Raw genomic sequence first — 12968 nt, 5'->3', positions numbered from 1 at the left:
CACTCTATTCTTAATGATCGACAGTACGGGTTTAGGCCGAACCGATCAACGGGTGACGTTCTAGCGTATCTAATGCATCTCTGGGGTGAAGCTATCGACAAACAGGGCGAAACCTTAGCGATAAGTCTGGATATTGCTAAGGCCTTTGATCGGGTCTGGCACCGTGGTCTCCTCTCCAAGCTTCCGGCCCGTATATGGTCTTCCCGGCCGCCTTTGTGAGTGGATCTCCGGCTTTCTGCGCGAGCGAAGATTGCGTGTCCTTGTTGACGGAGGCACTTCGCGGCTCGTGACAGTTAATGCTGGGGTGCCACAGGGTTCCGTGCTGTCGCCCACGCTGTTCCTTCTGCATATCAATGACTTGTTGCCTTTAGGCAACATTCATTGCTATGCAGATGATAGCACAGTGCACGGTTGCTATTATAAGCAATCGTCAAGCAGCCGGGAAGACCCTGAGAGAAACCGGGAAAAACTTACGAGGTACGAAGCAGCATGGAGTACTGTTCGCACCTTTGGGACGGCTCTGCCAAGTACTTGCTCGATGCCCTAGATGGACTGCAGCGCTACGCCTTCCGTGTTGTCAACGATCCTCATGTAACTGAGCATGCGGAGTCGTTACAGCTTCGTAGAGATATAGCGTCTCTTAGCGTATTCTATCGCCTGTACCACGGTGAGTGCTCTGAAGAGTTATTCAACCTTATCCCTTCCTCTCCTTTCCATCAGCGGACCACCCGTGCCGGACTGCGATGCCACAGTTGGACGGTCAGTTCAATACCGTCCCGCACTAAAAAGTTTGGCAATTCGTTTTTATGCCGAACCATCAAATTGTGGAACCAACTCCCGGCGCATGTATTCCCTCCCTTCTATAACATCGGGTCCTTCAAACGTAGTGTGAAGAAGCATTTGGCCAGACCGGCAAAATGATAGTGACGAAGTGAAGATATTTGTGTTTTCCATCCGTTACTCTCATCTCTGGACTGTATTCGCACTTTCCATCAGGCGCGGTGCAGTCATTTTGCCGAGTCACAATAAAAAAAATTAAAAAAAAGACAACTCATACGACAGGAAGAACTAAATGCAGAGATATTAAATATATTGAAAAATAAATCAACCGACCTTAAGTTACAAGAGCCCAATGTCTTCAACACAACGACACCATTCCCACATTTTCACAAATCACACACTGACTCTGGTCCAGAAGGAATAACGTGCATCCACAACACCACTCCGGGCGTTACGCATGCTGAAGGTGGAGAATTCGCTTGCCCAGCACCACAAGAAGTATCCACTCCCAAACATTCATCAGTCGATTACCAGTACATACGAGCCACTAAACAAAGAACTAAGCCTCCCAGACGAACCGCACCCGCCACACAGACCGCGGCCCACAAGGAAGTGTTCCCCGAACGAGCTGTGTCCACTGTACAGGTCACGGCGCCTGAGCCGTGTCCTCCCGTCACGCCAGCTGTACCAGCACTGATCACCCTGGCTCCAACGAAGCAGCCAGGGGGTCACGAGCAGCTGTACCGTGTCTCGTTAGTCTGCATGTCTTCAACTTGACTATAGAAACTACCGCCGACGACGTAATCCATCACATTAAGTCCAAGAGGGGCATCCAGGTACATTGATGTGAACAGCTGAAGGTTACGCGAGGACATTATTCATCGTATAAAATTGATGTGCTGGTGAACAAAGTTAAAATAGTGCTTAGTCCTGAACACTGATCGGAAGGTGTGTCCGTTAGAATATTTAATATCGTAGAACCAAAAAACTTCTCGGCGAACGGCGGCGACCGGCCACCACGCTAGTAAAATCCACATGTTTTAAAGTCCTCCATCAGAACGTCAGGTCATTTCTGGCTAAACCGCATTATTGAATGTTTTATTGGATGCTGAAAAGCCAGATGTAATGGCTTGTAGCGAAATTTGATGCAAAAAAAAAACAAATTGAACAACTTAGGTTATGTAAGTATGAGCTAGCAAGCGCGTATATTTGTTTTTTCAAACAAACCTACGTTTCGGGCCCTCTACAGGTCCAATGGTCATGGAGTCAGCCGATTTCAATCCGAAAAAAATAGTTTCATTTCCTAAGTGATAAATAAATAATCACGAAAACCTACGAATACCTACAAACTTGACATTGCACAATGGTTATAAAAAAATTATGTCAATTGTGTAACGTAAAAATTAGATGCATAACAAAAAACACGTAGCTCATCTTCCGGAGAATTTTCGTGCAATTCGAATTCCCGTAGGCTACGTCGTCATATATAGTTTATATGTATGTTACACAAACGACATAATAATATGGCTCATTCATTATGCTATGTATAATTTCGTTACAAAAATTATCTTCCAATCCTATTCGTTTCGCGGGAATGTAAATTGTGCAGTATCTTAGGGCTCATTGAAAACCAGCGCCACAGCCTAATTATGGACGAGGGAGGTCCTTTTGCGTACGCCACAACCGCACAAATGGCAGTTCAAATTTTAGTGGTCACATTTTTTTACGCTACAACCCCCACGTATTATAATTTTCTAATCCTGTCCATCACAATATCTTAACTCAGTATCGAATCATATATTTTTAATTTTTTGTTAGTATCAGTAGCAAAATCGCAATAAAACAGCCATTGTTCCAACTGATTCAGTTTAAAAACGACGCAATCAATTAATTAATTTATTATGTAATTGGCAGTGCAATTGGCCATCACTAAACCGTCTCTGGTCAATGACCTGTTCAGTTTAGTTAGGCCAATTACCTTTTTGGGAAATGGATTGAATGAACTATAGTTAATTTATGCCTCAGTAGTACGTAAATTACCAGAACTTTGAAACGTATAAATTTGAAACTTTTGTCACATTAAAAATGTTTTTATTTTTATGATACCAATTGATGGAACGAACTAGTCGTGCGTAACTATTACTAAAAATGTAAAGTGTGTGAAGAAAGTGTTCAGTGCAAAAGTGAGTAACACTTAAATTTACTTAGAATAACTCGTAACTTCGATAAGTTATCAAAAGTTTATTATTTATAATAAAAGCAGTGTCTTTAAAAAACATTGGTAAGTACTTACTTTCGATTTAGAACATCGTTCCGTCTACTTTATAACGCAGGAGACAACTCTGATAAAATGTTCCCTATCAACTGATAGAATGTTCCCTAATTTTTACTCCGTGTCTCCTGGAAAAATTACTTTTGCAGTATTGACAATAGTGGGCGATGATTGTTTTTAAAATTTTCATATAACTTCTGTTGGTTAGGTATATAGATTAGGAAAGTAAAATAAGAAAGAACCGATTTACATAGAAAATATAAAAAATAAAAGCAATAAACTGAAAATATAATATAAATGATTTTTAAACCAAGAAAAATTTGCTGAGTATTTCATTCTAAAACTGTTGAAAATGAAATCGATGTAAGATAAAATAAATGTGCGCCGTGGTCGTATATATCTTGACATAAAACTCTTCCATAGTTATTACCAACATTAAAAATTCAACCTCACTAAAACTATTCAAATTTTGGATTACAATTACAAATAAATAAATAAATAAAGATTAGACAACATCACTTACGTGCTCTGATCCCAAAGTAACTAGCTAAAGCACTTGTGTTATGGAAATTGGTAACAACGACGGTACCACAAACATCCAGACTCGAGACAATATAGAAAAGTTAGTTTCTGCACGACCCGGCCGGGATCAAACCCGGTACCTCAGAAATGGCGACACCATGAAAACCGTGTGCAAGCCACTTGGTCACAGAGACCGTCAAATTATAATAAATTATAATAAAATTAAAAACAGAGATTACAAATAAAAGAAAAGTAAACGAAAAACAGGAGAAACAGCACAATGTAAGAGAAGAAAGTCCCGAAACTTTTAAAAGAAACGTATCTACAAAAGTATCAATATATAAAGATGAACTGTGAATGAAGATGAACAGTGTAAACAAAATAAGAATTTGGTCAACGTTACTGTAAGCCGGGTGAAAAAACCATGCAAATTCCATACTAAAAGGTTCTTTAGCCATGGAAGTTGATATAGAGAATGTGCACGAAAAGGAACACAGAGTAATAGCGTGATTAGAAAAATATTGTTTGAAATTAATAATTAAGGAAACAACATACAAAGGATACAAAGCGCCATGGATGTTGAGATTTATGAACTGATTAGCGAATACTTACGATTATGCTAAATAAAGTAGATACATGCCGGTTATTTCTTTTTAAAGAAAATATTTTTTTATAATTAATATTTATACAGACCGGAATGCTTACCAGTGATGAATTGCTGTTAGGTACTTTGTTATTTAAATTTACAAAGACGAAGTCATAGTGATCATTGGTGAATTTTCGGACGTGTTTACGAACCTTATGTGTTATTTAAACGTATTTTTATTCGAAGAAGCTGTTGCTTGTTATTTCAAACTGCTATTCAATTTAACGCTCACACGTTCAATAAATATTACTTCAATATGCAACCATAATTCTCAAAAAATATGTTTTGAATAGTAATAATCTGAATACAGAACATATTAATTTTCTGTATTCAGATTTTATTATACAATATAAACGTGTAAAATAGAAAATTACTTGGTGTGGTATACTAAAATCCACTTCATGTTACTAGCATAACATTTATATTTTAAGAGTATTTTCATTTCATTTCGTTCTTTTTAAATATATTTTTGTATGATTTTTATGGTGGTAATGTTTCTGTCTGTCACTAGTTACCATTTGGTGAGTTCCCCAAACCAACAACTTCATTGGCTGTGTTCCAGTTTTAAGGACATGAAGAGCCAGTGCCATCACAGACTCGGGAAATTTCTCATATTATGTCCCACGGCAACGCATTTGCCTTATTAAGGATATAAATTTTGTTAGTTTCATCTGATTTGTAACTGTTTCTTTGTTTAAATAACGTTCAAAAATAGATTTGCAGTAGAACACACATATTAACGTTCAGCACATTGTCTAGGGTCAGTGAAAAATACCTTGAAGGTAACAGTGCATACGAACCAATACAAAAAGTAACGTGAAAACGTTTTAATGTATCAGGTTTTTATATAGCTATTAATTTCTTCAGCAAAAATGTAGGGTATGATCACGTGGCGCACTCGTTGAAATAGTAAAAGCTGACAAATGGATGGACCCCCCATCGCGGCATGTCGATTCAATTATGGTTGTCGCGACCACATGGCATTTGCAGACAGGGTGCAATCAAAAAGTCCGACAGATCGACAGTAGGTGCTCACGACAGTTAAGATGAGAAAAAAATACTCATAATTATCAAAGCCAATTTTTATTCCCCGTACAATAAATATACGAGCTGACCACAAACGTTTTACAAGGAGAACCAAGGTTTATTTTTCACGATTAACTTATTTACTTTAGAAATTACCAGATAAAATATGGCAAGACTTTTTATAACACGCTGTATTTTATGATCACTTCACTCCGAGTGGGATTATTTTATCCGATTATATTATTATATTAATACATGTACGTACTATTACCATATTGTGCTTTAATACGTTTGTACAGTGTTATTACTTATTTATGCATGTGATAGTCGAACGTTTGCACATAAAAAGTTCCGATATGTCAATCTAAAATGTATTGAGTACTTATTACTATTATCCTAGTTTAATAAATATCATTAAGTTCATAACACAATGACGCGCTTTGTTGAGGACCTTAAAATTATGTAAGTGTAAAGTATATATAACAATTTATTGTATGTAGTGAAACAATACAGATTCTGAAAGGTTAAAAGTTACGACCACTTGTTACTAGCTCACTTTTAAAGGAACACCTCAAGAAAAAATCTAACGTTGATTGAGGGTAGTTTAAAAAATTTTTTTTAGTGTTGACCGTTAAGCCAGAAGTTACCCATTTGACTAATTAGTATTTGAGCTGTGTTTGTGAAATATTGTATATTGTGTACTATTGTTGAAGAATGTAGATAAAAAAACAGGATGGCTAATAAAAGGTAAGTTGTTGATATTTTTATTGCATGTATTTGATGCTTCGGCATAGTAACATTATCATGTTCTACGACAATTTTAACAGCTTTTTATATTCTAACAATAAATGAAAACTGTGATTTTTTTGTAGTCAAAGTTGGTGTTCCTTATATCAAACACTAGTAATATAGGCTACTATTACATTATGTTTATACAAAGTATTCTTATTTTCATATTACGACTTTGAATGAAATTATAGAGAAGCTGGAGAATAACGAAAACAGTAAGGACGTACCATCTCAAATCACAATTTTGCCTCCAGAGAACTGTGAACAAACGACAGTGACGATGACATGTGTCTAGCTCAGCAATACTTAGCAGTAGAGCTCCTTGTTAAAGAGTTCGTCCAGGGAAGTACTTCCACCTTACCTATTTCTGCCGCCACTAACGATAACGATAACGTGAGCATTACAGCGTTTCGATTTTGAAGGGTTCCGGTTTTCGTTTGCTGGTGAAATTACAGGGATATGGGACTTTATCTTATGTCTGGGTGAAGGGCGCAGTGACAGTGCTCCATAGACGGCACTGCAATTGATATGGACAGGCGTATCGCTTACCAGCATGTGTTGTTCGTTCTTACGGGACAAATAAGTCGTAGGCCTGGTGGTATGCGACATAACAGTTGCAGTGCCACTCAAAGATTTGAGGGGCACTATCACTACGTCCATCACCTGTATGTCTGAAAGTCCATTTACCTATAATTTCACCAAACCTCCTACCCTTTAAAACCAAAACTTCTACTTTCCTAGACGAACACTTGCTCAAGGAGCTCTACTGTTACTACAATTAGCTTAGCTTTCGTAGAGCTGTAGCTATATGTATAAGGAGAGCTTCAAAAAGAGCGGCAATCGTAGATTTGGCATTTGGCTCGAAGAAATTACATGAAAAATTTCGCTTTGACAATAACGGGCATGATAAGTTATAAGTTTTTTTCCCATCCTCTAAAGTTATAGGGATAAACAGAAAAGACGCAACATTTCCCACAAGAATGCCAAATTCTTTGTACAAAGTGTAAAATCACTTTGCATGCGAACGACTGTTTTCAAATGTCTACACAGGGGATATTTTGTTTTTGTTTTTATATAAATGAAAGTTATTCTTTTATCTTATTTCTAATAAAAAATATAAAGTCATTCGTTTTTCATTCAATCCAATAACAATTTTAGTGTAAGAGTAAGCATATTCATATACTAAGTAATAGTAACTCAAATTACTACTGTTCTTTAAAATAACACTATTTTCCGGCTTTTCCAAAACTTCTCGAATTGTTTCATTATTTTTCTCATGACTTTTGTACTATAATCGGACACTATTCAGAAAATAAAACAAATTGGAAAGATTTTTACGGTTCAGTAACAATTGGGGTTTACTAAAGAAGTAGGATACAAAAGAAGTTACTACGATATACATATAATAATATTATAAACGGTTGGCTTAGTATAACCAATTATAATAGAATGTGCTGTGCCTGTTACCATGGCTTTACAAAAAGTTGTAGGTACAGCGCCCCTAGCAGTCACAATTAGAAATAGCATTTTGTTTACGCCACCTCTAACGACAATTGTTGCTGAAAATTCATGGAAGTGGCACATATCCTTTGACGCATGCATTACTTACAGTTGGAATATTACTTGACTACTATATCCTACCCTATATATAATACCCTAACCTACTTATACTATAATCTGCGGCCTAATATTTGAATATAATGTATAATGAAATTAATATAGCTAAGTGTCTACTTGTGATAAAATCTCGGGAGAAAGTATTGAAATTGGTCTCAGGATTTGTGGTAACTTGCGGTCGCAAGATAGGCATGGGAAACTTGAAAGCGACTTGAGTTTCGAGACAATTCCTTGTCCACTACAGAGTCAACACGCAGTCTGCTGTGTCACTTGATCGCTCATGTATGCGTTTTTATTTTTCAAAATGGACTCGCATTATGCTCTAGCTTTTTTAAGTAGGTATAAGGGCGCGTTCAAATTAGCCGCTGTTTGATGCGCTGCAACCGCGCGGCGGCCGCTCGCCGGTGTAACGCGCGCTGTAACGCGCGCGCGCGCGTTTTATCAGTCTTTGAATGTAAATTTTATTGTAGATCTAAGTGTACATTTCATCGTGGGTTTAACGCAAACAGACAATGCCGATGATAGCCATAAATTTTGCCTCTTAGTCGCTATTAATGGAAAATAAATTAAAAAGTATGATAATATACTTACTATAAATATATAATAATATGTTATGTTCTATTTAAAGAAAAAACCTTTAATTGCCACTTTAATTGCAAGCATAGATATAGGATTCCTATCGTCTATCACACCGTCAAGTAAAGGGTCTTTCTCAGTTTGGTTTTTTATTTATGTTTAAAGAAAGTTGCACTTAGTAGTTTAAAAAAAGATATCCTCCATTTGGGCATTACGTAAGGCAAATATTTTGAATACAACTTTCTGAGGTTTGGTTTCAAATATTTACTAATTAATATTCATAAATAATATTTACTACGTAACTTTTTATAAGGTTACACAAAACGTGACCTTTGTAATGTTTTTGTATTGTATTTTTAATTCATTTCTTAATTTCAGGTTCGTCAGGTATTAAGGAAACATTATGAGAATTATAAGGCCATGCACATGGGTAATTGTCGACATCGCGAATCCTTCTTTCACTTTTTATCAAGCAGTGATAAGTCATCTCGGGCGCAGTAAGTGCTTTTCATTGATTTTCACTTCACCCTTATAAAGTAGGTACTTACACCTGCCCTAAACCTTCACCTTTATACCTAAAAATATAAGGTAGTATAGGTAGTTAGTTACCTGAAGTAGTAGACGCCACGGAAAACACATTTGTAAATACTTAATTACAGAAGCGTGAAACAGATAGGGAGCAGGTGCGGGTCGGGTCGGGACCGCAGTGGATCTAATTCCGTGTATTTATAAAGACGACAACACACCGAGCGCGGACGCGAGACCAGCGCACGCGCACACGCCGCCGCGAAACCGACCAGACCCGCACCCGACTCGCACCCGCTCTATGTGTGTATTACACTTTAGTGACAACCAATCATACTCAATCCATGTCGCAACAAACATAAATATTATATTATACTTCGTGATTGAATGCCCAGTTTATCGACTACAGACGTATCAATGTCCTAATTAAAAAGCACACTGAACATTATAAGATTTGTTTAAGGAGAAGAGAGATCCAAAATAGACGTTTCGATATATTTGGACCACACGGAAAATCGGGTTTTCAGCGTTAAAAAATACGAAAGTAACTTTATTTTCTAATTAATAATAAACAGAAGATACTGGCAATGCATTGGAGTCCCGAAACACAATTGACTAAAGTTCCTTTAAAAAAAATCACGTAGTTTCGCAAAAATTTCATTTTTTTTTCCCGTATTCATCTACGGACAAACTAGTTTAATTCGTTTGTTATAGAGATATTTCCACAAAATGTTCTGTCCCATCTTCTGTAATAAATACATCAAGGGATTATGAGATTATATTACAATAGGAGAGTATATTTTATTTCTAAAAGGCAAATGTTGAAACATACAATGAATTTCTCCGCATCTATCCGCAACCACGATACCCCTTCGCCTTCTGTGCCATTAAATCACTATAACTGGATATGTGGGTAGTTAAGTATGTACGAAATATTGAGACTAATTTTATTTTACTTTACAGTCGAGATGAATCGAAGGCACCTATAGCAATGAAATATCTTAAGTGGTTTAAGGGGCCCGCCACTCCGATAATCCCTCAAATAACTGTAACGACTGTCGACGACGGGCCAGAGTAAGTTTTATTTATACAACTAAGTACTAAAGCCAGAATTCTTAATATGTTTAAGGCGCATTCTTTGTTTTTGAGTTCTCCCACAATAGGTTCATAGGGAATTTCAACCATAAATGGTCGAAAAATTGAAAATGGCGTTAATACTAAATTAAAAAGAAATTATTAAACTTAGAGTACGAGGGCCGGCTGAAAAGTAATCTACATAAATAGATATAATCGGTATGAAAAATAAGATGATCAAGTTACTTTTTTTCAATATCAAAAATGTACAAAGGGAATGTAAGTAAGAAATGCACTTATTATATTTGTAAAAAAGGTAATTAAAAGTTAGAAAGGATAAAAAAAAGTTGTTGCTTGTTTTGCTTTTTTCCGACATTTTGTTCGTGCAAAGCGAAACGTTATAAACAAAAGAGCGTCAATTTTTAAAAAAGAATAAACTACGAATGCTTCACGGTAGTGGTCAGTAAGTATTATTTTTAAATTGGAAATGGAGATTACTTTTCAGCCGCCTCTCGTACCTACGAATTCGCGTGCAGCAAAAACCGCAATTAAAAGTTTTACTTTTTGCCACGATTCTTTTAAATATTTAAAACAATAGAAAAAGCCTAGATTTCATGTAATGGAAAACTTGGAAGCGCTATACAGATATTGCATCGCGAATTTGCATAGTATAGAATATGTGTCGTGAAAATGAGTTGCAAATAGTGAAATGTACGATATAATAATTTTTGAAATATTTATAGATTTATTCTTTCTAATTCGATAAATTTATGCAGTGCTTTTTAGCTCAATATCCTGTGAACTTTTCTTCACGTACAACGTACAAGGCCACGTTGAACATAACCGTGTAAGGGCACACGTGGTTTCGTACTGCCGAGATGTAGCGCTGATTCTTTACGCTCTGTGAACTTTGCTTTTTACATTTTAACCCATGTATCTACGCGTATTACTACTAGACACGGGTATTCCCCAAAAAATGTGTAGGTCATCCGATATACAAAATATACAAGGTTATACTACATTATCATATTACTAACATACACAATAAACAATACTTTTGTTCCATGACTTACAAAACAGTAAAAAATTTACCAAAAATATACTTTTTTTTTGACACTTTTCAGATCCGTATTTAATAGTAAGATAGTAATAATAAGCTCAAATGTACAAGCGCCCTCCCCAACGACTCCCACCTCTGTCCTGCGTTTTGCATCGGATTGGTAGCTTTTGTTTACGCTTTCTTTTGTTGCGCACAGAGTTTACACCGTCTAAAGCGATCTATATTTTTATTTGTGACATGAAACAAAAGTTTTCGTTTATGATGATAGTATGAAGTCCTGCGAGGTTGTTAGTGTTTTACGAATATGTTTATGGTATGAAATATAAGTACTTATGTAACTTCATCTCCTTGTATTACCTCTTTAATATATGAATTTTGTCTATTATTATAGAGCGAAAATTAAAATCCCCGAAATCCCTGACACTGTGACTGAACAACCAAAAAACAACACAGCTGATCAAAAAATACAAACTCTGGAGAGCTATGAGAATTCTATAGTTATCGAAAGTACCGCTACTGCTGAATTCCACGATGAACAACCGTCTACGTAAGTATTTACTAAAATCGGCAAATTTTATATAGAAAATGTACATAATACGATTCTGTACATATTATCACAAAGTAGCTTTCCTGTTTACGCGTAACTTTTTTGATTGTTGGTCATAAAGTAAATAAATTTGTGATAATTTCTTAATGAAACATGTAATTTCACCAATGTAATTTATTTTACAAGAATATCCTAAATTATACACAAACACACTAGACCGGCGGTTCTCAGTAACTACCACGCGATCGCATTCATACTTCTTGCTCATACCTACTCAAAACTGCTGAGTCTCGCTTCATTCACACTTACAGGGCCTCTATAGACACATAAAACTACGCTGTAATGAGATATATGATATAATTTTGTAGTCCTGACCTCGACTGAGGCTCGACTTGTGATTTTTATTGTATATTGTTGTGTTGTGTTATTAGTTCGTACCGGTGACCCAGCGAGAGCCTTCCTGGGTTCGGTAGAAGCATGCGCGTCCTGACCGTGATCCATGAAGAAGAATCGGAATCGGAGTAAAAGAGGATTTTTTCTTGTCACGTATTCGTCTACCTTCGCATTTCTTATACGTGCGTGTCTGCCGCATTTAAGATTTTAGAAATTATTCGAATATAAGATGCATATTTACATCAAATACTACAAACTTACACGGCTCTTTATGTTACTGCAAGTACCAACTATAATATAAAATAGATTCGCATGTTGAACAAACTCCGCGTGACAGCAAAAACACTCGAAAGTTTTCAAAACACAATTTCTAGTCTTACGAAGTGAACTTTGAATGCAATTTAAAGAAAACTTGATAAATACAAACCTAAGATATTTTTAAGAATATTTATAAACGTTATTTAAAAGGTACATAATTTCTAAGAACCCGTTTCCTTTCCATATAAATTAATTATAGTGACCCTCTCCACTGATCCTTTAGGTATACGAGGAGGGCACAATAACTTGTGCAAGCACAGGGACTTTCTAAGTTCAAATCCTGACCCCGGATCAGCCAGTGCACATACAGGGTTGTCACAGACCGTTGTCACTGACTTCATCCGGTTCTCAATAGGCTAGTGCCTCGGGTGAGCCGCCCCGGCTGCATGTACAGTACACTCCCTATTTTCTTACCTAACAGTGTCGACATAGCATAATAAGACAAGTATGGTAACTCCGCACAAACGTAGCAGTGCGGTTTGCATGTGTGCGCGCCCGCCGCGCGCCTTGTACGGTCGCACACATTCGCTTAATCTCACGATGCACTTGCGTTACACAACACTGGTCGTCCCAATGCAACGCGCATAGAGATAGGTTTTAACCCGATATATATCCATCAAAGGATAAACATCCAATAAATATCCGTTTTTATTGAGAATTATATTTATCCTAAAACATGGATATTTATATTTAGTGCTTTTTTATAATAAAATTCATTAGAATTTATTTTTTATTAAATAATTACGTAGGATTACATCTCATTTTGCCATTGTTTTATGCAACAATACTGTTTTAGTACCTAAGTTTTTCGAGTCGATAACAT

General features: G+C 36.4%; 1 protein-coding gene across 1 annotated transcript in view; it reads left to right on the top strand.

Moving 5' to 3' along the window:
- LOC113225570 (PDF receptor-like) overlaps positions 1–12968 on the top strand; it is a 41590-nt gene extending 28622 nt beyond the window's left edge. The window contains exons 9-12 of the mRNA XM_026457902.1: positions 8607–8725; positions 9717–9827; positions 11279–11434; positions 11866–12968. Coding sequence (XP_026313687.1) covers positions 8607–8725; positions 9717–9827; positions 11279–11434; positions 11866–11878 — 399 coding nt within the window. The 3' untranslated portion in view covers positions 11879–12968. The remainder of the gene's footprint in view (positions 1–8606; positions 8726–9716; positions 9828–11278; positions 11435–11865) is intronic.

The sequence above is a fragment of the Hyposmocoma kahamanoa genome, unplaced genomic scaffold, assembly GCF_003589595.1.
Source record: "Hyposmocoma kahamanoa isolate Upper Pololo Valley unplaced genomic scaffold, ASM358959v1 100021, whole genome shotgun sequence".
Lineage (NCBI taxonomy): Eukaryota > Metazoa > Arthropoda > Insecta > Lepidoptera > Cosmopterigidae > Hyposmocoma > Hyposmocoma kahamanoa.
The sequence above is the reverse complement of the archived record's forward strand: the minus strand, read 5'-3'. Positions and strand labels throughout refer to the sequence as shown.